Source organism: Bombina bombina, chromosome 3 (genome assembly GCF_027579735.1).
Source record: "Bombina bombina isolate aBomBom1 chromosome 3, aBomBom1.pri, whole genome shotgun sequence".
Classification (NCBI taxonomy): Eukaryota; Metazoa; Chordata; class Amphibia; order Anura; family Bombinatoridae; genus Bombina; species Bombina bombina.
Genome location: NC_069501.1, coordinates 504112206 through 504139878, shown reverse-complemented (window position 1 = coordinate 504139878; position 27673 = coordinate 504112206). Strand labels below are relative to the sequence as shown.

Sequence of the window (27673 nt, the reverse complement as noted above, 5' to 3'; positions counted from 1 at the left end):
AGATGATTCCTCAAGTGAGGGGAGTAAGCATGGTACTGCATCATTCCCTCCTTCGTCTACACGAGTCTTGCCCACTCAGGAGGCCCCTAGTACATCTAGCGCGCCAATACTCCTTACTATGCAACAATTAACGGCTGTAATGGATAATTCTGTCAAAAACATTTTAGCCAAAATGAACACTTATCAGCGTAAGCGCGACTGCTCTGTTTTAGATACTGAAGAGCATGACGACGCTGATATTAATATTTCTGAAGGGCCTCTAACTCAGTCTGATGGGGCCAGGGAGGTTTTGTCTGAGGGAGAAATTACTGATTCAGGGAACATTTCTCTACAAGCTGAACCTGATGTGATTGCATTTAAATTTAAGTTGGAACATCTCCGCATTCTGCTTAAGGAGGTATTATCCACTATGGATGATTGTGACAAGTTGGTCATCCCAGAGAAACTATGTAAAATGGACAAGTTCCTAGAGGTGCCGGGGCTCCCAGAAGCTTTTCCTATACCCAAGCGGGTGGCGGACATTGTTAATAAAGAATGGGAAAGGCCCGGTATTCCTTTCGTCCCTCCCCCCATATTTAAAAAATTGTTTCCTATGGTCGACCCCAGAAAGGACTTATGGCAGACAGTCCCCAAGGTCGAGGGAGCGGTTTCCACTTTAAACAAACGCACCACTATACCCATAGAGGATAGTTGTGCTTTCAAAGATCCTATGGATAAAAAATTAGAAGGTTTGCTTAAAAAGATGTTTGTTCAGCAGGGTTACCTTCTACAACCAATTTCATGCATTGTCCCTGTCGCTACAGCCGCATGTTTCTGGTTCGATGAGCTGATAAAGGCGGTCGACAGTGATTCTCCTCCTTATGAGGAGATTATGGACAGAATCAATGCTCTCAAATTGGCTAATTCTTTCACCCTAGACGCCACTTTGCAATTGGCTAGGTTAGCGGCTAAGAATTCTGGGTTTGCTATTGTGGCGCGCAGAGCGCTTTGGTTGAAATCTTGGTAGGCTGATGCGTCTTCCAAGAACAAGCTACTTAACATTCCTTTCAAGGGGAAAACGCTGTTTGGCCCTGACTTGAAAGAGATTATCTCGGATATCACTGGGGGTAAGGGCCACGCCCTTCCTCAGGATCGGCCTTTCAAGGCAAAAAATAAACCTAATTTTCGTCCCTTTCGTAGAAACGGACCAGCCCAAGGTGCTACGTCCTCTAAGCAAGAGGGTAATACTTCTCAAGCCAAGCCAGCTTGGAGACCAATGCAAGGCTGGAACAAGGGAAAGCAGGCCAAGAAACCTGCTACCAAGACAGCATGAAATGTTGGCCCCCGATCCGGGACCGGATCTGGTGGGGGGCAGACTCTCTCTCTTCGCTCAGGCTTGGGCAAGAGATGTTCTGGATCCTTGGGCGCTAGAGATAGTCTCCCAAGGTTATCTTCTGGAATTCAAGGGACTTCCCCCAAGGGGGAGGTTCCACAGGTCTCAGTTGTCTTCAGACCACATAAAAAGACAGGCATTCTTACATTGTGTAGAAGACCTGTTAAAAATGGGAGTGATTCATCCCGTTCCATTAAGAGAACAAGGGATGGGGTTCTACTCCAATCTGTTTATAGTTCCCAAAAAAGAGGGAACGTTCAGACCAATCTTAGATCTCAAGATCTTAAACAAGTTTCTCAAGGTTCCATCGTTCAAGATGGAAACCATTCGAACTATTCTTCCTTCCATCCAGGAAGGTCAATTCATGACCACGGTGGATTTAAAGGATGCGTATCTACATATTCCTATCCACAAGGAACATCATCGGTTCCTGAGGTTCGCATTCCTGGACAAACATTACCAGTTCGTGGCGCTTCCTTTCGGATTAGCCACCGCTCCAAGGATTTTCACAAAGGTACTAGGGTCCCTTCTAGCTGTGCTAAGACCAAGGGGCATTGCTGTAGTACCTTACTTGGACGACATTCTGATTCAAGCGTCGTCCCTTCCTCAAGCAAAGGCTCACACGGACATTGTCCTGGCCTTTCTCAGATCTCACGGATGGAAAGTGAACGTGGAAAAGAGTTCTCTATCTCCGTCAACAAGGGTTCCCTTCTTGGGAACAATAATAGACTCCTTAGAAATGAGGATTTTTCTGACAGAGGCCAGAAAAACAAAACTTCTAGACTCTTGTCGGATACTTCATTCCGTTCCTCTTCCTTCCATAGCTCAGTGCATGGAAGTGATCGGGTTGATGGTAGCGGCAATGGACATAGTTCCTTTTGCACGCATTCATCTAAGACCATTACAACTGTGCATGCTCAGTCAGTGGAATGGGGACTATACAGACTTGTCTCCGAAGATACAAGTAAATCAGAAGACCAGAGACTCACTCCGTTGGTGGCTGTCCCTGGACAACCTGTCACGAGGGATGACATTCCGCAGACCAGAGTGGGTCATTGTCACGACCGACGCCAGTCTGATGGGCTGGGGCGCGGTCTGGGGATCCCTGAAAGCTCAGGGTCTTTGGTCTCGGGAAGAATCTCTTCTACCGATAAATATTCTGGAACTGAGAGCGATATTCAATGCTCTCAAGGCTTGGCCTCAGCTAGCGAGGGCCAAGTTCATACGGTTTCAATCAGACAACATGACAACTGTTGCGTACATCAACCATCAGGGGGGAACAAGGAGTTCCCTGGCGATGGAAGAAGTGACCAAAATCATTCTATGGGCGGAGTCTCACTCCTGCCACCTGTCTGCTATCGACATCCCAGGAGTGGAAAATTGGGAAGCGGATTTTCTGAGTCGTCAGACATTGCATCCGGGGGAGTGGGAACTCCATCCGGAAATCTTTGCCCAAGTCACTCAGCTGTGGGGCATTCCAGACATGGATCTGATGGCCTCTCGTCAGAACCTCAAAGTTCCTTGCTACGGGTCCAGATCCAGGGATCCCAAGGCGGCTCTAGTGGATGCACTAGTAGCACCTTGGACCTTCAAACTAGCTTATGTGTTCCCGCCGTTTCCTCTCATCCCCAGGCTGGTAGCCAGGATCAATCAGGAGAGGGCGTCGGTGATCTTGATAGCTCCTGCGTGGCCACGCAGGACTTGGTATGCAGATCTGGTGAATATGTCATCGGCTCCTCCTTGGAAGCTACCTTTGAGACGAGACCTTCTTGTTCAGGGTCCGTTCGAACATCCGAATCTGGTTTCACTCCAGCTGACTGCTTGGAGATTGAACGCTTGATCTTATCGAAGCGAGGGTTCTCAGATTCTGTTATCGATACTCTTGTTCAGGCCAGAAAGCCTGTAACTAGAAAGATTTACCACAAAATTTGGAAAAAATATATCTGTTGGTGTGAATCTAAAGGATTCCCTTGGGACAAGGTTAAGATTCCTAGGATTCTATCCTTCCTTCAAGAAGGATTGGAAAAAGGATTATCTGCAAGTTCCCTGAAGGGACAGATTTCTGCCTTGTCTGTGTTACTTCACAAAAAGCTGGCCGCTGTGCCAGATGTTCAAGCCTTTGTTCAGGCTCTGGTTAGAATTAAGCCTGTTTACAAACCTTTGACTCCTCCTTGGAGTCTCAATTTAGTTCTTTCAGTTCTTCAGGGGGTTCCGTTTGAACCCTTGCATTCCGTTGATATTAAGTTATTATCTTGGAAAGTTTTGTTTTTAGTTGCAATTTCTTCTGCTAGAAGAGTTTCAGAATTATCTGCTCTGCAGTGTTCTCCTCCTTATCTGGTGTTCCATGCAGATAAGGTGGTTTTACGTACTAATCCTGGTTTTCTTCCAAAAGTTGTTTCTAACAAAAACATTAACCAGGAGATTATCGTACCTTCTCTATGTCCGAAACCAGTTTCAAAGAAGGAACGTTTGTTGCACAATTTGGATGTTGTTCGCGCTCTAAAATTCTATTTAGATGCTACAAAGGATTTTAGACAAACATCTTCCTTGTTTGTTGTTTATTCCGGTAAACGGAGAGGTCAAAAAGCAACTTCTACCTCTCTCTCTTTTTGGATTAAAAGCATCATCAGATTGGCTTACGAGACTGCCGGACGGCAGCCTCCCGAAAGAATCACAGCTCATTCCACTAGGGCTGTGGCTTCCACATGGGCCTTCAAGAACGAGGCTTCTGTTGATCAGATATGTAGGGCAGCGACTTGGTCTTCACTGCACACTTTTACCAAATTTTACAAGTTTGATACTTTTGCTTCTTCTGAGGCTATTTTTGGGAGAAAGGTTTTGCAAGCCGTGGTGCCTTCCATTTAGGTGACCTGATTTGCTCCCTCCCTTCATCCGTGTCCTAAAGCTTTGGTATTGGTTCCCACAAGTAAGGATGACGCCGTGGACCGGACACACCTATGTTGGAGAAAACAGAATTTATGTTTACCTGATAAATTACTTTCTCCAACGGTGTGTCCGGTCCACGGCCCGCCCTGGTTTTTTTAATCAGGTCTGATAATTTATTTTCTTTAACTACAGTCACCACGGTACCATATGGTTTCTCCTATGCAAATATTCCTCCTTAACGTCGGTCGAATGACTGGGGTAGGCGGAGCCTAGGAGGGATCATGTGACCAGCTTTGCTGGGCTCTTTGCCATTTCCTGTTGGGGAAGAGAATATCCCACAAGTAAGGATGACGCCGTGGACCGGACACACCGTTGGAGAAAGTAATTTATCAGGTAAACATAAATTCTGTTTTATGCTTACCTGATAAATTCCTTTCTCCTGTAGTGTGGTCAGTCCACGGCCCGCCCTGTTTTTTATGGCAGGTCTAAATTTTTAAATTATACTCCAGTCACCACTGCACCCTTTAGCTTCTCCTTTCTCGTTGGTTCTCGGTCGAATGACTGGGTGTGACGTAGAGGGGAGGAGCTATATAGCAGCTCTGCTGGGTGATCCTCTTGCACTTCCTGTTGGGGAGGAGTTAATATCCCAGAAGTAATGATGACCCGTGGACTGACCACACTACAGGAGAAAGGAATTTATCAGGTAAGCATAAATTATGTTTTTTCTTTTCTTTTACAGTGACCGCTGCATCTTGGATACTTTTTAACATGATTATTTTTTTTCTCTTTCACAGCATTTTATCTCAGTGTATACATGCTGTTGCAGCTCTCCTCTATCCTTTCACATGGGAACATACGTATATACCTGTCTTACCAAAGGTTTTACTGGACACAGTGTGTTGCCCAACGCCTTTCATGGTGGGGATTCAAAATCAGTTTCTAAATCAGGTTTTAGACCTGCCCATGGAAGAGGTACGTATAATTTTACCCCTAATTCCTATATGTACTGACATTTAATATTTAAGGAATTTAATCGATTGAGAGAAAAAAAAAATGGGTCTGACACTCCAAAATAAAATTAACCTAATTTAGAGGTCAGAGATCTGGAGCTCACCTTCCCTAAAATTGATTTGGCTTGGTAGAAACTGTGCAGAGTTGTTTGTTCTTTTTATTTTATTAGCAGAGTTATTGCCTGTTCAGGGGAAGCTTCTAACACTTACCAGTCCAAATCCTTCTGCACTTCCAAGTGAGACAGGGAACCCTTGGCAATATCTTCATTGATGGCTATAATGATCTCATTAGCAATGCCCATCTTATTTCCTGAGACCTGCAGTTAAGATAAATACGAGCTGCTTCTGCTGCTATAACTGCAAACAGATTAAAAAAATATAGTTACAGCCTCTTCTGACTGGTTGTAGGAGGCTTTCAGGGCACACACACAGAGGCAGGGAGCCGATTGTTTCCTTGACTTGGGCTGTCAGATGCAGTCCAGGTCTTTTAAGCTTCTCTGCACTTAAAACTCTTTTAGACCATCTGTATGTGAACACACATCAACAAGGTCCTTAAAGCTCACATTATCTTTAAAGGGACACTGAACCCATAAAAAATTATTTTGTGATTCAGATAGAGCATGAAATTTTAAGCAACTTTCTAATTTACTCCTATTATCAAATTTGATTCATTCTCTTGGTATCTTTATTTGAAATGCAAGATTGTAAGTTTAGATGCCGGCCCATTTTTGGTGAACAACCTGGGTTGTTCTTGCTGATTGGTGGATAAATTCATCCACCAATAAAAATGTGCTGTCCAGCTTAGATGCCTTCTTTTTCAAATAAAGATAGCAAGAGAACGAATAAAAATTGATAATATGAGTAAATTCGTTGCTTAAAATTGCATGCTCTATCTGAATCCCGAAAGAAAACATTTGGGTTCAATGTCCCTTTAACTGTTAAATGCCATAATTTTCCTGAAGAAACGGCGACCAAATTGGTTAAATGTTTACAGATACAAATCCCCAAATCCGGAATTCTGAAATCCAAACTTATTCTAAGATACAAACTTATTCTAAGATACAAACTTATTCTAAGATACAAACTTATTCTAAGATACAAACCTTTAAATTCATATTTTGTAAATATAAAATTACTATTTTTCTCTACCTGTAAGGTACAATCTTCTCTACTTGGGTCTTTTTTTTTTTTTTGTGTTCTAAAATGCAAATAGTCTATATTTGTTTAAACCACATTACCTTTCTGATTACAGTACTGTACTATATTTTTGATGGTACAATAATAAATACAAAATTATTAAAAATGATATTAAACTACCTTTAGCATGTATAAACTGTATTGTGAGATGTAAATATTGCCTAAATGACATAAGATATTGTTGTTTAGACTTGGTCCCATCCCCTCTCCAAACTGTACCATTTTACAGATGTAAATATTCCAAAATTTAAACTATTCCAAATCCAAACCTTTTTTGGTCCCTAGTTGTTTGGATAAAAGGGTTTCTACCTGCAATATAATAGTTCAATATATTACAGGACATTATCATTTTTTTTTGATAAGTATAAGGCTACACAAGACAGACTAAATACAAAATACAATATGTGATATGAAAGTAATTAGAAACTTATTAAACCTTGTCTAATATTTTTCTAGGTTCTCTTGGTAGATTTGTGTAAAAAAGAACTCCTGAAAACGGTAAGTTATTTCAGTATATTTTCCTATGTGATACATGTAAAAAGTAGTAATTGATTAAAATAAAAAAGGTATCCAGCACTAAATGTATTTCTTAATGTTTAGAGAAACCACATAAGAACAGAGCCTTCCTATTTGGTAAACCATTTTTTGCCCATTTGAAAAAGGTAGAAACTTCCTAAGGAAGGAGACAGGTGTGCAGTGTTCATGTGTGGGGGGAGGGAGAGGCAGATCCCTACATAACAGAAAAAAAAACTTGAGAAGAGAGGTAGGGGTGGGTCCTTGCATAACAGAAAATAAAAAATTGTGTCCCTACACTACATCAATCACTTGAAGGCAAAAGGTCGGAAGAGAGGAGGGGCCCCTACACTACAGAAAAATAAAAAATAACAAAATAAACTGTCCTAATCTACATACTGGCAGACTGTCTCCCAGTACCCAAGATGCTGATGACCAGTGGAAGGGGGGGGGGTGAAGAGAGCTCTTTAGGAGAGATATATTAAACAAAAACTGCCCAGCAACACAAGGAACCAATAGTCGTGGTTTCCTGCCTCTAATGATCACATGGCGCAAGTAGAAAGAAACAAACCCCAATGTTTTTTTGTTGTTGTTTTGTTTTTTTTTCTAATAAAAATAAAGGTCCTACAATAATATAATACCTTATCAAACAATCCATTAACCCTTAAATGTATCTAAAAATTCCCTTTCAGAACTGTGATTTACAGTTGGAACTTGCAGTTTTCTAATTACCAAAACTACTGTCAAATCCATACATGTCATTTGTACTAAGACTGCACATGTGTAAAATGTCGGTGAGAAACCTAAAGTTTGTGGAAAAGTTAACTATTTCTTATATATATATATATATCACATTTTGCATACATCTATACATCATATAATGAAATAGTTAACTTTTCCACAAACTTTAGGTTTCTTTTATATCTATATATATCACATTTTGCATACATCTCTGACAGCCAAAGGATATTATATTTTTGGCGTTCAATTTTGAGAATTCATGTCATCATGCCATACTAAATGTTCCTGGACCCATTGCCATAAGGTGTCTAAAAATCCTCTTTTTAGACATGTGGTGCGTAGCCACAATTAGCGGCCACCTAATTAAAAAAACCAATAGCTAAGCCATGCACGTCTGCTATTTCTGGACAAAGGGGGTCCTAGAGAAGCTTGAACAACAAATTGTTTTGTGACTGCACAAGTTGTGTAAATAATTTCACCAAGAAGACCAATGTTTATGAAATGTTAACAACTTTTTTTTAATATGATCGCATTTTACATACTGTACATCTGACGGCCAAATGGTAGCATGAAATGTACCAAAATTAGCAAGATTTGTTTTTATACTGCTAGAAAGCTACAGGTTCTTGTGAATTGTGATAATCTTTTTATATATATTTTTTCTTTTTTGTAATTTTACAATAATTTAATTATTAAAATGTTAATAAGTTTAAAATTCTCTGGTATTTTGGGCAAGTCTAAAATTCCCAGTAATGAAGAGGTTAATTTTGACTTTACTGTTGCTTTAAGATGAAGGAGCTATGAAAATTTCCAGAAAATTTTCTTAGATAACCGATTTATAATCATAAAAGGTTTTATGAGGTAAAGGTTTGTCCAGTAACATTGCAATTTACACTGTTTAGAAAACAGAATTAAATCAGGGATCTTCCTTAGTCACTGTTGTTGTTGTTGTTATTCTCCTGCATTACAGATATCTGCTAAAGCTGGGGTTTTTTTTACTTTATTTTCTTAATAGTCATAGAATACCAATGATCTACTTTGTCTTTATCTTGAATATCTACAGTTTCCTTGTACAAATTAATCATGAATCTTTGAATCACAACCAATAGGCTCAATATCATTTAAGTTGTTACAAATATATTAGTAACTAGTCCTAAAGCCCGTGTACACGGGCCATTTTTTGCAGTACAGCGGTTCCACCCCTTGCTCTCTCTGTCCCCCTCTCTTTTGTGCTCTCTCTCTCTGTCCCCCTCTCTTTTGTGCTCTCTCTCTCTGTCCCCCTCTCTTTTGTGCTCTCTCTCTCTCTGTCCCCCTCTCTTTTGTGCTCTCTCTCTCTCTGTCCCCCTCTCTTTTGTACTCTGTCTCTCCCCCTCTTTTGTGCTCTCTCTCCCCCCCCCTCTTTTGTGCTCTCTCCCCCCCTCTCTTTGGTGCTCTTTCTCCCCCCTCTCTTTGGTGCTCAGGACACCGGAGTATTGCACCCTTGTGCACGTGTAAAGCCCATGCAATTAACAATATAGATAAGCTGATACAAGGTATTCATAATGTCTTAATTATAACAGGAATGATTCAAATTACCTTAAAGTTCCTTATTTCAGGCTATTAAGTTATGTTTCTTAAAGGGACACTGTACCCAAATTTTTTCTTTCGTGATTCAGATAGAGCATGAAATCTTAAGCAACTTTCTAATTTACTCCTATTATCACATTTACTTCATTCTCTTGGTATCTTTATTTGAATGCAAGAATGTAAGTTTAGATGCCGGCCCATTTTTGGTGAACAACCTGGGTTGTCCTTGCTGATTGGTGGATACATTCATCCACCAATAAAAAAGTTCTGTCCAGAGTACTGAACCCAAAAAAAGATTAGATGCCTTATTTTTCAAATAAAGAGAACGAAGAAAAATTGATAATAGGAGTAAATAAGAAAGTTGCTTAAAATTGCATGCTCTTTCTGAATTACAAAAGAAAAATTTGTGTTCAGTGTCCCTTTAAAGGGACATGAAACCCAAAATTTTTCTTTCACAATTCAGACAGAGCATACAATTTTAAATAACTTTCCAATTTACTTCTATTATTTAAATTGCTTCCTTCTCTTGTTATCCTTTGCTGAAATGTTTATCTAGAAAAGCCCAGGAGCAGCAAAGAACTTACGGCTAGATTACAAGATGGCGTCCCTTAGATTCCGATTGGCTGATAGATTTCTATCAGCCAATCGTAATTAAGGTTGAAAAAATCCTATTGGCTGTTGCAATCAGCCAATAGGATTGAGCTTGCATTATATTGGCTGATTGGAACAGCCAATAGAATGCAAGCTCAATCCTATTGGCTGAATGGATCAGCCAATAGGATTGAAGCTCAATCCTATTGGCTGATTGCAACAGCCAATAGGATTTTTTCAACCTTAATTCCGATTGACTGATAGAAATCTATCAGCCACTCGGAATCTAAGGGAAGCCATCTTGGATGACGTCATTTAAAGGGAAACCTCATTCGGAAGAAGACGTCGATTGAAGAGGATGCTCCACGCCGGATGTCTTGAAGATGGACCCACTCCGCGCAGGATGGATGAAGATAGAAGATGCCGTCTGGATGAAGACTTCTGCCCTGTTGGATAAAGACTTCTGCCCGGTTGGAGGAAGACTTCCGCCGCTTCGTTGAGGATGGATGTCGGATCTTCAAAAACTAAGTGGATCTTCGGGAGTTAGTGTTAGGTTTTTTTAAGGGTTTATAGGGTGGGTTTTATTTTTAGCTTAGGGTGTGGGCACTTGAAAAAGAACTAAATGCCCTTTTAAGGGCAATGCCCATCCAAATCCCCTGTTCAGGGCAATGGGGAGCTTAGGTTTTTTTAGTTAGGATTTTATTTGGGGGGCTGGTTGTGTGGGTGGTGGGTTTTACTGTTGGGGGGTTTCTGTATTTTTTTACAGGTAAAAGAGCTGATGTCTTTTGGGAAATGCCCTGCAAAAAGCCCTTTTAAGGGCTATTGGCAGTTTAGTTTAGGCTAGGTTTTTTTATCTTGGGTGGGCTTTTTTTATTTTGATAGGGCTATTAGATTAGGTGTAATTAGTTTAAATATCTGATCATTTCTTTTTTTATTTTGTGTAATTTAGTGTGTGTGTGTGTGTGTTTTTTTGTAATTTAATTAATTGTATTTGATTTAGGTAATTGATTTAATTGTAGTGTAAGGTTAGGTGTTAGTGTAACTCAGGTTAGGTTTTATTTCACAGGTAAATTTGTATTTATTTTAGCTAGGTAGTTAGTAAATAGTTAATAACTGTTGAGTAACTATTCTACCTAGTTAAAATAAATACAAACTTGCCTGTGAAATAAAAATAAAACCTAACAGAGGGATGAAGGTTGGAGACTGGAGATGAGAGCAGGTGGATATGGAGTGGGGAACAGGAGAAGAAATCTGCGAATGGGAACTGGAGCTCTCTGAATCATGAAATAAAAAAAAATGGTTCCATGTCCCTTTAATAAAATACATTTTCAAATGTGTGCACGCCATGAAATATCTTTTGGTCTGATAACTGTACCTTATCATATTTTTCATTGCACCTGCTTAACTCATACATAATAAATATGCATCAGTAGGACATAGAAAATTATTATGTGGGAAACCCAAAAGGCAACTCTGAAGAATTATTTTGACAGGTTTTACAGATGACAGTATGCTTAATGCCTAACATTTAAAAATACTTGCTTTCCATGGAGATTTTTTTATTGTATCAAATTTAATCTAATTATAAAAGATGGGACAATAAAAAAAAAAAATCTGCATAGAAAGCAAGTATTTTTAAATGTTAGGCATTAAGCACTATATTGCACTAATATCGTATTAGTGCAATGTAGTGCAACAAGAGCAGGGGGATAGAGATCAGAGACGGGTGACCAGCATGGGGGGTGGATATTGGGGAACACAAAAGTAGCGGAGGGGTACAGATCACAAGGACTAACTACTTTTTTAAGAAAATTATAGTAGTGAGAGCCTGTTATTAATACACAACAGTGACTCTGAGTGCCCAATGAGTTATATCAGATGATACTAGTTATCAGATTATATCTTACCTGTGGTGGGTGCAGCAGCCTAATTAAAGAATTGTCACCAGAAACTGCTGTGGTGATGTCACATCTATTTTATGGACTGCATTATCCGGAGCTCTTTAGACCTGTATTTGTATGTATCTCTGTTAAAGCCCTTTACCTGCCTTTTATTCTTACACCTGAGCCCTTATAACTGTATGTGCAATAATATATATATTTTTTTTTTAAATCATTTTATTAGACAGTGTTATTATGAGTGTAACTGTAATCTATTTTATATGTGTTTTGTGACACTTTTTTGTTTTGCTAAACAGTTAACCAGAACTCTGAAGACGCGGTAATCATTCTAGCGTAAATCACCATTGCGTTCAAGTTATCTCGTTTTACTTTCAACTTTAATATGAGCAGTAAACCCGACATTTCTCAAACACCCGAAATATACCTCTTTTCATTGGGGGTAACTGTTAAAGCGCCACTTGTATTCTGGTCCTAAATAGGTCCTGGTGGGAAGACTGCTATGTGTGTCTCCTTTATTTTTATAGTGGAGGGCATTTCTTATGCATGACTACCAAAATATCATATAGACCATGCTTTGCTTTTTCCCTTTGGCTCCTTTTCTGGTATTCTTTTTTTGATCCCTAGCTTATTTGTTTGTTAGCCCTCATATTTATTATACAGAAGCTTCTTTCCTATTAAAGGGCCACTGTAAGTAAATATTTTCTATGCCTGTTACTAACTAACTACCCCAAATACGCTTTTTATCAATAGCATTTCATTAACATATCTCTACCGTATATCAGAAATCTTGTCTGCAAATTTAATTGTTTTCCACACCCACTCCGTGGGTATCCTTTGCTCTGTACCAATCCGTTTACAATACCTAGGTTTCAAAATGGCGCTTTAAACACAAAGTTATTGGTTTAAGTATTTTGAACATGCAGTGCTGAAAATAGTGGGCAGGATAACGTGACATTATCGGCAAATAAAAGATATAACTTTTAGAACGTTATGAAACTTCGTTTTGGAGAAAATATAGGTCAGTAGGTTTTAATTAATGTTTATTAACTTTAATATGTTAGTTGTTTAGCTTAAAAATTATAACAGAAAGTAATCCTTTAATAGTCATCTATAATATATTGCTTGGAAAAGTACCCAATGCCACAGACTGACCAGAAATTTATAAAAATAAGCGAAGAGCTGTTGTCCTGTGTTATTTCTGGAAGTACTTGTATCCTGTGTGATTAACAAACCTATTAGAGAATGTCTGTCAGTGCTGCTATTGAAGATAACCAGGAAAGGAAATATAACCTATGGGGGTTTTGTTACATTTTTATATTTTAGCCGAATATCTTTAAAAAAACAAAGTAAAAAAAAAAGACAAGTACTTAGCTTTTAAAGGAGCTCAATTTAACTATTATATTGGTGTGTTTTGTTTTTTTATTCCACAAAAATAAGTGATCAAAATTATTTGATACAATAATCATCTTCTATCTCCTTCCTCGGTATCCAATAATATGCTGATGTTAACATTAATCATGATCTGTAGTGTTTTGTGTGTTGTTTACTAATAGAATTAAGACACCAACATCTAACTATGACATTGATTTTTATAAATGTTATTGTTCTGCAGTATTAACCCCTTAAGGACAAGGCTATTTTTCAATTTCTTACCCTTACAGGGACACTGAACCCAAATGTTTTCTTTGGTGATTCAGATAGAGCATACAATTTTAAGCAACTTTCTAATTTACTCCTATTATCAAATTTTCTTCGTTCTCTTGCTATCTTTATTTGAAAAAGAATGCATCTAAGCTTTGTTTGGTTCAGTACTCTGGATAGTACTTTTTTATTGGTGGATGAATTTATCCACCAATCAACAAAAACAACCCAGGTTGTTCACCAAAAATGGTCCGGCATCTAAACTTACATTCTTGCATTTCAAATAAAGATACCAAGAGAATGAAGAAAATTTGATAATAGGAGTAAATTAGAAAGTTGCTTAAAATGTCATACTCTCTCTGAATCACGAAAGAACATTTTTTGGGTTCACTGTCCCTTTAAGGACCAGGGCTATTTTTACATTTCTGTGGTGTTTGTGTTTAACTGTAATTTTCCTCTTACTCATTTACTATACCCACACATATTATATACCGTTTTTCTCGCCATTAAATTGACTTTTTAAAGACACCATTATTTTCATCATATCATATTATTTACTATAAAAAATATAAAATATGAGGTAAAAAAACACACACTTTTTCTAACTTTGACCCCCAAAATCTGTTACACATCTACAACCACCAAAAAACACCCATGCTAAATAGTTTCTAAATTTTGTCCTGAGTTTAGAAATACCCAATGTTTACATGTTCTTTGCTTTTTTTGCAAGTTATAGGGCAATAAATACAAGTAGCACTTTGCTATTTCCAAACCATTTTTTTTTTTTTTTTTTCAAAATTGGCGATAGTTACATTGTAACACTGATATCTGTCAGGAATCTATGAATAACTCTTCACATGAATATATATATTTTATTTTTAGAAGACAACCCAAAGTATTGATCTAGGCCCATTTTGGTATATTTCATGCCACCATTTCACCGCCAAATGCGATAAAATAAAAAACATCGCTAACTTTTTCACAAACTTTAGGTTTCTCACTAAAATTATTTACAAACAACTTATGCAATTATGGCATAAATGGTTGTAAATGCTTCTCTGGGATCCCCTTTGTTCAGAAATAGCAGATATATATGGCTTTGGCATTGCTTTTTGGTAATTAGAAGGCCGCTAAATACTGCTGTACACCACACTTGTGTTCTGCTCAGCAGTGAAGAGGTTAATTAGAGAGCTTGTAGTGATAATTTTAGCTTTAGTGTAGTAGACAACCCAAAGTATTGGTCTAGGCCCATTTTGGTATATTTCATGCCACTATTTCATCGTCAAATGCGATAAAAAAAAAAAAATTGTTCACTTTTTCACTAACTTTTTAGGTTTTTCACTGAAATTATTTACAAACAGCTTGTGCATATATGGCACAAATGGTTGTAAATGCTTCTGTGGGATCCCCTTTTTTCAGAAATTGCAGACATATATAGAAGGCCGCTAAATGCAGCTGCGCACCACACTTGTATTATGCCCAGCAGTGACAGGGTTAATTAGGTAGCTTGTAGGGAACTTGAAGAGTTAATTTTAGCTTTAGTGTAGAGATCAGCCCTCCCTCCTGACACATCCCACCTCTTGATCCTTCCCTGACCACTCTCAAACAGCTCTCTTCCCTCCCCCACCTCACTATTGTCACCGCCATCTTTCGTACTGGCATAAAGTCTGCCAGTATAAAAATAAAGTTGTTTTGTTTTTGTTTTTTTTAAATTATATACTTTCTGCAATGTAGGATCCCCCCCTTACCACCTAATCGCCCTGAGCTCACCCCAAAGAGCTCTCTAACTCTCCCCCAACAAACTTTTGCCACCATTTTGGGTACTGGCAGCTGTCTGCCAGTACCCACTTTGCAATCAAATTTGTTTAGTTTTTTTTAAATAAACCACACTTTTTCTGTAGTGTAGCTGCCCTCCCCCTCCCAGATCCCTTTCCAAACATTATTCCCCCCCTCCTCTCCCACAAACCTCTTCCACCACAACCCTCTTCAACCACTTTCTAACAGCAGATTGCGGGCGCGCACACGCCCCCACCCACCTCCCGCACTTGCTTCCGTGCGTACCTGGGAGTGATTTCCCACTGCTGGCCGGAAACTTGCCAGCGATGGGCCACCCACCCACCAACGATCAGCACCATCGCTGGCAGATGCATAGAGGGCCACAGAGTGGCGCTCTCTGCATCGTTGTTTGAAAAAAGGTATTGCAGTGATGCCTCAATATCGAGGCATCACGGCAATACCTTGAAAGCGGCTGGAAGCGATCAGGATCGCTTCCAGCCGCTTTAAACCCCTAACGACGTACGTAACTACCAGTTTGTGTATGACGTACCCTGTACGACGTGTCGTTAAGGGATTAAAATAAAATGTTTACATTTTACAAACAAAATACATTTTTTCAATTTAACTCACTTATAACTCACAAAGACAAATTACCTTTACAATATTTCAATACAAGACATAAAAAGTAAAGAATTCAAAATGTGAATATTTAAAAGTACATTAATGTCAAAACTTTTGCCTTTCTAAAAAGTGTAATTCATTTGGTAGAACGAATAGTCCTGTAGACATTTGTTTTGGACAGTCGAATGTTTAGAATAAAATCCATTAAAATTTGATCATCGAATTATACTTTCATTTTCAAATGTTAATGATTAAATCAAAACATTTGAAATGTCTAAAGTAGCATTCAATTTAACAAATTCTATTCAGAAGTTCAATAGTTTATGTGGTAGGGAATTTAGTAAATTGATGCATAATAGATACAAATATATAAATTTGAATGTTTCTATTTCGACTATTGCATAATTTGAATATTACATTTAAAGGGAGCATTAGAAATAATAAAAATATATAGATTCAAATTTTTCTAATTTGAACATTGCAATAATTCAAATGGAATTAGAAAAATTTGAATTGAATATTACATTTAAAGAAAGCATTAGAAATATTATTACATTAAATTAATGTTAGAATGTTGTGCAAACATTCTAAATTCGAAACCAACGAACAGATGTGATAAAATTATTTTAACTTTTAGAATGTTGCAAAAGATTCGCCCAGTTATAGCCTTTTCCTAGACTATTTGTTTAAAACCACTAGTCATTTTTTCATAGACTGCCAGTATTCTTGTCTAAGTATCTCTATTGCAATGCTGTAAAGCAAAGGATAACACATTTCAGAAGTATGGTATTGCGTACTGATATTATGTGCACAATTTTAATTACAACAGAATTCTTGAAACATTCCACCTTCAAGAATCTTTGCTTCTTAGGTCTTAAGGAACTCTCCTTTATCCAAGCCGCTTAAAGGGACAGTCTACCCATACCTCAGTTTTGCATAACCAACAGTTTTATATTAATATACTTTTTACCACTGTGATTACCTTGTATCTAAACATCTTCTGACAGCCCCCTGATCACATGACTTTGTATTTATTATTTATTGACTTGCAGTTAGTACTGTGCTGTGCTGAATCTTAAATAACTTCTCAGGCGTAAACACATTATCTATATGGCCCACATGAACTATCAGTCTCCTGTTGTGAAAAGCAAATACAAAAGCAAGGGATTAAGAGGCTGTCAATACCTTTGAAACAGGTAGACATTTAGAGGTTTAAATGTTTTATAAAGTATATTAATCTAACAATGTTGGTTGTGCAAAGCTAGAGAATGACTAGTAAAGGCGTTATCTATCTTTTTAAACAATAACTATTTTAATGTAGACTGTCCCTTTCAGCTCAAATATTAGTTCAAATTTATACCAGCAAAACCACTGCTAAACTTTGGACCTGTTGGCTTAGAGTGTAGTTACGGAAGCCGAGAAGGACTAAAAAAAAAAGAGCAACACCTTTTAGATATATATATATATATTTATATATATATATATATATATATTTATATATATATATATTGAGTTAGTAAAGTGCATTATTAGAAAGCACCCTATTTAGGGATGATGAACAACTCTCACTTGCAAAATATGCAAACTTTGCCCATTTCAGATAAGGAGATAAACCGTCAGTAGGTTAAACCAGTAAGGAGTTCAAAACACATGCACACTCTGTATCCCCGGACTCTTCAAACAAAACCAACAGCAAAAGAAATGATCCTAGTGAGACTTGACTATGTCAAAGGCAGCCTCTGGCCATACTCACTGCAATGATGCGATGCTGTGTTTGTTACTTTCCGTCCAGCTCTGTGTGCTGTAATCAAAACCCTGATGCTCCTCCGCTACTCTATAGGCGTCTGTGACGTGCCGTGTTCAGTGTGTATCTCTTCACACGCTGAAAGCGTCCGATGATGTGTATGCAGCCGGTCACGTGTGATGCGGTGGCCAATCAGAGTATCCCTTACCCGGTCTACTGTTAAGAGCTAGTAGACTTCGCTGGGGCTAAAAGAGCAGGTAAATCCAGATACTGCCTGCTAAGCGAGAGGCTTCCGAGCCTAAAGACCCCAGATGCTGGCTAAACGTAGCAAAAGTAGAAAAGGAAAATCCAGGGTCAATAAAAGTTATTTTATTGTAATTATACTCAACATAAATTTAGTGAAATTGCACTTGGTATCTATTTTCTTTAAAAAACAATGTAATGTAAGTCATGTCTGTATCCTAAACTAATCTAAAACGGATCAGGTAGGTATATAATCTAATACATATTCAAATATCCAAAAACTGTATGCAACACCTATAAATACAAACTACCTTATTGAGATACAGTATAAATTAGTGTGTAAAGCTAACAGAATAAATCCAAGATACTAACATATTACATCTGAAGAATAGCGCTACATTTCTATTGGAAAAAACAAAGAAAGTAAGAACGAAAAAATAGCAAGACTAAATATATGATTAGCAAGTATGTAGTGCCTTAGAATACTCTGTAAATTACTATTGCCAATAATTGATCAGATCATATTCTGAATTAAGACCCTTGGGGACACGGGTCTGTAGCTTAAAGATCCAGAACATATCTCTTTTACCTAAGATCTGAGCTCTGTCACCTCCACGCAAGGGAGTGGTGACCCTTTCAATGGCCTGCCACCTGAGTGTGGCACTACTTTTGTTATGCACAAATTTAAAATGTTTGACTAGTGGGGTACTAGCTTCTCCAATCTTGATGGTAGAAAGGTGATTACGAATTCTGGTGTTTACCTCAGTGCTAGTTTGCCCCACGTATTGTAAATTACATTCTGTACAAGTGAGTAGGTAAATGACATAGGAAGATGTACAGTTGAGGCATGCCTGGATTTTAAATACTTCGCCTGTAACAGTTGAATGAAATTCGTCCGAAATGGTGGCAGAATCACACGGTTTACACCTGGATTTGCCGCATCTGTACATCCCCCTATGTTTCAAGGCGGTATATCGACGATCTCCTTTTTGTGTGGTGTGGATCAGCCTCAGACCTTAATGATTTTGTTAACAGGCTAAATGATAATAATGTAGGCCTTAGTTTTACTTTTGAACAACACCAGACAGAGATTAATTTTTTGGATCTCACCCTTAAAGCAGACAAGTCAGGTAAAATTCATAGTAGTACTTTCAGAAAACCAATCACAAGAAACACCCTGCTCCATGCAAAGAGCTGTCATCCCAAGCATGTACCATTAGCAGTAGCTAAAGGGGAAATGATTAGGCTCAAACGCAATTGTACTGAAGAGTCAACATTTCATAAACAGAGAAGAGATCTAGAAAAAAGGCTCGGAGAGAGGGGATATCCCAAACATGTCATCAGACAGGCGCATGTACAGGTTGATAAAACGGATAGGACCACACTTCTCAAAGGATCTAAAACTTTAAATAAGGAACAGGCTACAAGGACAGACAATAAGGTTACCTTTGTCACAGACTATAGCACGGAATATAAAGATATCTGTGGTATAGTCAATAAACATTTCAAAATGTTAGTAGCTGACGATAGGCTTGTGAGTACGGTAGAGAAGGGCTTACGCTGTTCTTTTAGAAGGAGTAAGACCTTAGGGAATATCCTCTCACCCTCAGAGTTACCACCTAGCTCTGAGAAACCAAAAGGATCATGGTTGAAACATAGGGGGATGTACAGATGCGGCAAATCCAGGTGTAAACCGTGTGATTCTGCCACCATTTCGGACGAATTTCATTCAACTGTTACAGGCGAAGTATTTAAAATCCAGGCATGCCTCAACTGTACATCTTCCTATGTCATTTACCTACTCACTTGTACAGAATGTAATTTACAATACGTGGGGCTCACTAGCACTGAGGTAAACACCAGAATTTGTAATCACCTTTCTACCATCAAGATTGGAGAAGCTAGTACCCCACTAGTCAAACATTTTAAATTTGTGCATAACAAAAGTAGTGCCACACTCAGGTGGCAGGCCATTGAAAGGGTCACCACTCCCTTGCGTGGAGGTGACAGAGCTCAGATCTTAGGTAAAAGAGATATGTTCTGGATCTTTAAGCTACAGACCCGTGTCCCCAAGGCTCTTAATTCAGAATATGATCTGATCAATTATTGGCAATAGTAATTTACAGAGTATTCTAAGGCACTACATACTTGCTAATCATATATTTAGTCTTGCTATTTTTTCGTTCTTACTTTCTTTGTTTTTTCCAATAGAAATGTAGCGCTATTCTTCAGATGTAATATGTTAGTGTCTTGGATTTATTCTGTTAGCTTTACACACTAATTTATACTGTATCTCAATAAGGTAGTTTGTATTTATATGTGTTGCATACAGTTTTTGGATATTTGAATATGTATTAGATTATATACCTACCTGATCTGTTTTAGATTAGTTTAGGATACAGACATGACTTACATTACATTGTTTTTTTAAAGGGACACTCAGGTTAAATTAAATTTTCATGATTCAGATACAGCATGTAATTTTAAACAACTTTCCAATTTACTTCCATTAAAAAAAATGTTCACAGCCTTTTATATTTACACTTTTTGAGTCACCAGATCCTACTGAGCATGTGCAAGAATTCACAGACTATACGTATATGCATTTGTGATTGGCTGATTGCTATCACATGGTACAAGGGGAGTGGAACTATACATAACTTTGAAATTTGTTATAAAAAAATCTACTACTCATTTTAAGTTCAGACTAAGTGCTATTGCATTGTCTTGTTATCTTGCATTTGTTGATTATGCAAATCTAATGTGTTGACTGGTCCTTTAAGAAAATAGATACCAAGTGCCATTTCACTAAATGTATGTTGAGTATAATTCTCAATAGTCTCTGTTCTCATCTGTCCTTTGTTCAACATCACAAGACTTAAGAAACCTGCTCATATATGTAATATGTGTTTTGAAACTGCAGGTCCAATCTCGGGTTAATTTTCAAGCTTCATGCTAAAAAGAAATTGTTTCCTTCTTATGTTGTAACAATTGTTTTTATTCACAAGGTATGTAAATGGTTAATGTTTCTAACAACCATTAGTTTGTACACTCTCACGTAGTTTTGTTTATGTTATTAACCAATCAGGATGTTCCTCTACTTTTAAATTAAGCAGCACTTGTGCATTCCATCAGCTATGATTACGGTATCACACCGAAACATGTCAGCTGGAAGCAACAAGTGCTGAGTTGTCACTATGTTCCAGACCCCCATGGTTTTTTTTATCCGCAAGTGGATTTGAATAAAGCTTTGAACTTTTATTGACCCTGGATTTTCCTTTTCTACTTTTGCTATATATATATATATATATATATATATATATATATATATATATATATATATATATATATATATATATATATATATATATATATATATATATATATATATATATATATATAATCCAAGCAGTGCTTACCAGCCTACCATGATCCGTGACCAGCGTGTCTTCGGCGTATGCACAATAACACGCCCCCTCCAGCACTGCCAACGAAAAAGTGTCTCCACCCCAGACACTAGATTCAGCAAGTAGCCATGTATGAGAAACAAAGTATCCGGCTGCACTGGGTACGAATGAAGTAATCCTCATCAAAAGGTAAAAAAAATAAATGTGTTTATTGGTAACGTGCACATAAAATAACGATGGTTACACTAAACTGATCACTCCGGCATAGAGATGATCAGAAGGACAGCGACAAACAGCTTACGCGTTTCATGCGGGGCTACCGCACTTGATCACTGCTACAACAACTAGTTACTCTAATGCCCTTATAAAGCCTGAGGTTAATTGAAAGCACATCATACAAAATTAACCCTTTACTGGCTAAAACATATCAGACTTGATACATAATATATTGGCCGGAAATAAGCTGATAGCAGAAAGTATTTAAATATCACATGTTTAAAAGGAGTTTCCATGTCAGATCTCATAAAGGTTTACAGCTAAGAGGGGTTTAAACATGTCCCAATTATAAATTTATACATAGTGTAATCACCAACTCTCCTGGAAACAAACCTGTAACATTATACATTTAAACAAATAAATTAACATCAGCCTCTATATTTAGACCTTCAGGTGACCTGGTATTCAGGTAGAATATCAATTTCACTTCCTTTTTGCATAAAACATAATAAGAAAAAAACAGAAGAGGTAGTAGGGGTAGAAAAAGAGAGAGGCACAAAACGATACTACACCAGAACCAATCTGACACAGGTCCGCAAGTATGTTTAAAAAAATTTAGTGAATCTATCACAGTATAAATTTACCTCATCAGAAAAAGTAGTTCTTAGTTTGGGACTTCAACTTTTCCCCTACCACCCACTTCAGCCTCTTTGACACCATCCTTGCTATAAATAAATTTGTTAGAAAACTAACCCTTAAAAAACACTTTTTTGCTGATGTACAGGATGCTGTCAGGGAGTCTGAAGTGGACACAGAAGATAATAGCAATATTATGGTAGAACAAGAAATGTTGGATTTCAGAGATCACTGTACTATGCTTGATATGATATCTTTAGGGGGGTAGAATGTAAATATAGAAGAGGATTCTACAATAAAACCTTCTAAAATTTCATCCAAAGGTAGAAGCACTTTTTACCCTATACATACCAGAGGTTAAAGTTTAGACATCTTCCAGAGAACTGTTGAACATAAGTTAAAACAATTGGCTAATAATGTAGAATTAAAGTGTAAGAAAAAATCTAATAAATATTGTAACAACATTACTGGTAATCAATATAAAGCCCTGACTACACTTTAAAAAAAATACAGAGATAGTTATCAAAGCATCCGATAAGGGTGGAAATGATGTTGTCATGGATAGAGAATATTACCATTTTGAAGCCATGCGCCAACTTAGGGAAACAGAGGTGTATGTAAAACTAGAAGAGAATCCCACTAGACAATTTAGTTTGTCAGATTGGTCTTATAACAGAAAATAGGAAAGAGCATTTTTTGCCTCCAGCCCCCAATGTTCCAATATTTAATTTCCTCCCCAAATTGCACAAGGATCCCGTACATCCATCCCGGAAGGCCCATCATTTCAGGAGTGGGTTCATTATTGGAAACCACCTCTGAATTGATCGACTAATTTGTACAACCGCTAGTCTGAGAGCTAATGAGCTATATACAAGATTCTACCAAAGTTCTTAAAACTATGCAACATTTAGAGTGGAAATCTTCTTACAGATTTGTCACCTTAGATGTGACATCTCTGTATAACTCCATCCCCCACCACAAGGGGTTACAAGCTATTTCTGATATATTGGATAGAATATCTAATTACTCAGAAGATATCAAACATTTTTTGATTGTTACAATTGAATTTTTGTTATCACACAATTATTTTCTATTTGAGGGGTCTTACTATATGCAGAGACGTGGACCAGCTATGGGGGCAAATTTTGCCCCCTCGTACGTCAACCTTTACATGGGTAAAGGTGGCCATATTATTTATTTTGGGCGCTATGATGATGACCTCTTATTCGTGTGGGATGGAGGTGAACAGTCAGTTATTTCATTTTTTTTATTTAAACCAAAATGAATTCAGTCTGGGATTTGTTGGAGCTCAAAATGAGTCCAAGATCCAATTCTTGGACATAGAATTGTCAGTCAATTCTGATCAAAACATTATTATATCTGATCTTCACAGGAAACCAACTGGGGGGAATACTACACTCAATTTCAGGTCATGTCATCCCTCCCATGTTCTGAGGGCCATTCCTAAAGGCCAATATATTCGAACGAAACGTATATGTTCTACTGAGACACTGTATCAACAACAATGTGAAATATTAAAAGAACGTCTCCTGGCTAGGGGTTATAATGAGAAACTTTTGTGTACGTGACTCTCTATTGACTTACAAAAAGCAAAAAAGGTAGAGGGGAGAAAAAAAAGACGTTGGTAATCAAACAAATTTTAGTACCCCATATAGTCTGGAGTTGAAAAGCATTAGGAATATCATTGAATGCTTACCCATATTGAACATGGATTCTGTTCTTACTCATGTTATTTCTGCAGGAGTACAATGTGTATCAAGAAAGGCAAAAACAACTGGTAACTTTGTAGCTCCTTCATATCTACCAGAAAAAAAGGTGACCACATGGCTTAAAAGGAGATTAGGTTTTTATAAATATAGAGCGAGGATTTGTAAAACCTGAGATTTTGTCATGGAGGGAGATACATTTAGATCATATGTTACTGATAGAGAATAAAAGATTAGGTATACACTTAAAGTGAATGTAAATTATATGCTTTCTAATGAACATGATTAATTCTCAATATACTTGCAATGTAAACTGCAATGTTTATTTTGGAAAATAAGCATCTTGTGATATTATAATTTATTTTATAACTTATCTACGTCTTGAACGCCAACTCCTCCCATCCTTGACTTCCGGTATTCCATTGCTTATAGAGCAGTCCCTCCTGCTCTCTTACGTAGGCTTGAAGCGCGCTCCCGAGGAGACAACAATTTGCGCATGCGTTTTGAAACAGCTGTTAATATGCGCATGCGTGCCCTGATCCGTTTCTATTCGTATTCTGAAATCTATTTGTCATTGCGCCTGCGTCTTTACGCCCTATGTAAATAAAGAAACAAAGTATTCAATGAATGTTTCCATTCATTGAATATTTTGGCAGCAAGCGAAAGCGACCTTGTTTATTCCGTTCTCAACATCGATAGTATACATACTTTCCTCTTTTCATGATCGGCAATGTAAATAATATAGTAAAACCGTTTGAGCATGCGCTACATGTGAATGAGCATGGATTGTCAATGATGATTTGTTAGGGAACGCATGCGCATTTTTATCGCGTTACGTGTGCAACAAGGGGCTGGACGCAACGGGGTATGAGCTATAATTCGTTAAAGGCAATGTCAATCAAATTAGATACGAGGGACAAGATGGCGGGCGGAGGAAGAAAGTAAGCAAAATAGGGTTATAAATCCTTCGATTATGGTTTATTCTTAAATTATAAAAAATTGATGACTTAAACTAACGTTTATTTTCGGTAATTAACAAGATGAGGAAGAGGGGTGACCGTGACTTGACATTCACTTTAATTGCAGATCCACACATGTTATATACCTCCTGCCCTGTAGGGGGTGCCAAATACAATATATAGATAAAACTTAGAGGGCCCTAAAAGACAGGGCACTAGAACATATCAGGGACATTGATGACCCTGATGTGTTCACCTCTGTGGCATCACACTTCAAACATGAGAATGGAGGTGATTCGTCACTAGCGTCTTTTCAGGCGATTGATCATGTACCATTCCCTAAGAGAGGTGGAGACAGGGAATATGCTTTATGCAAAAAGGAAGTGAAATGGATTTTCTTCCTGAATACCAGGTAACCTGAAGTTCTAAATATAGAGGCTGATGTTAATTTAATTGTTTAAATGTATAATGTTACAGGTTTGTTTCCAGGAGAGTTGGTGATTACACTATGTATACATTTATAATTGGGATATGTGTCAACCCCTCTTAGCTGTTTGTTGTAATCCTTTATTAGATCTGACATGGAAACTCCTTTTATACATGTGATATTTAAATGCTTTCAACTATCAGCTTATTTACGGCCAATATATTATGTATCAAGTGTGTCTGATATGTTTTGGCCAGTACAGGGTTAATTTTGTATGATGTGCTTTCAATTAACTTCAAGCTTTATAAAGGCATTAGGGTAACTAGTTGTTGTAGCAGTGATCAAGTGCGGTAGCCCCTCATGAAACTCGTAAGCTGTTTGTTGCTGTCCTTCTGTTCATCTCTATGCAAGAGTGATCAGTTTAGTGTAGCCTTTATTTTATTTTTTGGTTTTATGTGCACGTTACCAATAAATACGTTTATTTTTTTTACCTTTTGTGGAGGATTACTTCATTCGTACTCAGTGCAGCCGGATACTTTGTTTCTCACTTTTTAGGTATATTATTGCCATTCTCAAGCTTGGATTTGGAGCGTTCCTTTGTACTCCTTTTTAGCCTCCTTTGTTAAAGGGATATTAAACAGTAAATATATGCTAGACATACAAGTTTAAAAATGTTTCCAATTTACTAAACTAATATAATGGTAAAAAATACAGCTACATATTAATCTAAAGCTAATCTTTGCTCTGAATACATTCAGAGCAAAGATTAGATTTAGATTAATATGTAGCTGTATTTTCTTCTGTTAAGCGTGATCAGTCCACGGGTCATCATTACTTCTGGGATATTACTCCTCCCCAACAGGAAGTGCAAGAGGATTCACCCAGCAGAGTTGCATATAGCCCCTCCCCTCTACGTCACCCCCAGTCATTCTCTTGCACCCAACGACTAGATAGGATGTGTGAGAGGACTATGGTGATTTTATTTAGTTTATTTCTTCAATCAAAAGTTTGTTATTTTTTAATAGCACCGGAGTGTGTTATTCCTTCTCTGGTAGAGTTTGAAGAAGAATCTACCAGAGTTTTTACTATGATTTTAGCCAGAGTTGTTAAGATCATATTGCTGTTTCTCGGCCATCTGAGGAGAGGTAAACTTCAGATCAGGGGACAGCGGGCAGTTTATTCTGCAAAAGGTATGTAGCAGTTTTTATTTTCTAACAATGGAATTGCTGAGAAAATCCTGCCATACCGACATTATATCATGTATGTATAATTTACATTTTAGTATTCTGGAGAATGGTACTTCACTGGAATTACACTGTGTATTTAAGACTTTAGCCTAATAGAAATACAACAGGCTTTTTAATAACTCTTAATTATGTTAAACGTTTTTGCTGGAATGTAAAATCGTTTTCATTTTCTGAGGTACTGGGTGAATAAAATGTTTGGGCACTATTTTTCCACTTGGCAGTTGCTGGATCTAATTATGACAGTTTTTAATCTCTCTCACTGTTGTGTGTGAGGGGGTGGGACCTTTTTTGGCGCTTTTGCTACGCATCAAAAATTTCAGTCAAAAGCTCATTGTTTTTTCCTGCATGTTCCGGTTTATCTCTACAGAACCCAGGGATCTTCAAAGCTAATTTGAGGGAAGTAATCTAACAGAGCTGTAAGATTGTAGTTGACTGTGATAAAAAAACGTTTATTCTTTAACTTTTTTATGCCTCAGGGTTAGTTATTTCTTGCTACTGGGTACAAGCCTTTGCTAAGTTGCATTTGTTTTACAAAGCTGATTGATTTCATCTGTTATATATATTCAGTGCTTTTCAAGCACAGTTCGTTTTTTTCATTGTATTTTACTTGTATAGTATTTCCAAATGGCAAGTTTATTTGCTAGTTTGTTAAACATGTCTGATTCAGAAGATGAGACCTGTACTATTTGTACTAAAGCCAAGGTGGAGCCCAATAGAAATTTATGTACTAACTGTATTGATGCTACATTAAATAAAAGTCAATCTGTACAAATTGAACAAATTTCACCAAACAACGAGGGGAGAGTTATGCCGACTAACTCGCCTCACGTGACAGTACCTGCATCTCCCGCTCGGGACGTGCGCGATATGGCGACGCCAAGTACATCTGGGCGGCCATTACAAATAACATTACAAGATATGGCTACTGTTATGACTGAGGTTTTGGCTAAATTACCAGAACTAAGGGGCAAGCGTGATCACTCTGGGGTGAGAACAGAGTGCGCTGATAATCTTAGGGCCATGTCAGATACTGCGTCACAACTTGCAGAACATGAGGACGGAGAGCTTCATTCTGCGGCTGACGGTTCTGATCCAAACAGATTGGATTCAGATATTTCAAATTTTAAATTTAAGCTGGAAAACCTCCGTGTTTTACTAGGGGAGGTGTTAGCGGCCCTGAATGATTGTAACACAGTTGCAATACCTGAGAAAATGTGTAGGTTGGATAAATATTTTGCTGTACCAACAAGTA

At 37.7% G+C, this 27673-nt stretch overlaps 1 protein-coding gene across 1 annotated transcript in view; it reads left to right on the top strand.

The window, feature by feature from the left end:
- Positions 1-27673, top strand: part of DENND2D (DENN domain containing 2D) — a 441033-nt gene that overhangs the window by 350763 nt on the left and 62597 nt on the right. The window contains exons 8-9 of the mRNA XM_053705345.1: positions 5053-5230; positions 6922-6963. Coding sequence (XP_053561320.1) covers positions 5053-5230; positions 6922-6963 — 220 coding nt within the window. The remainder of the gene's footprint in view (positions 1-5052; positions 5231-6921; positions 6964-27673) is intronic.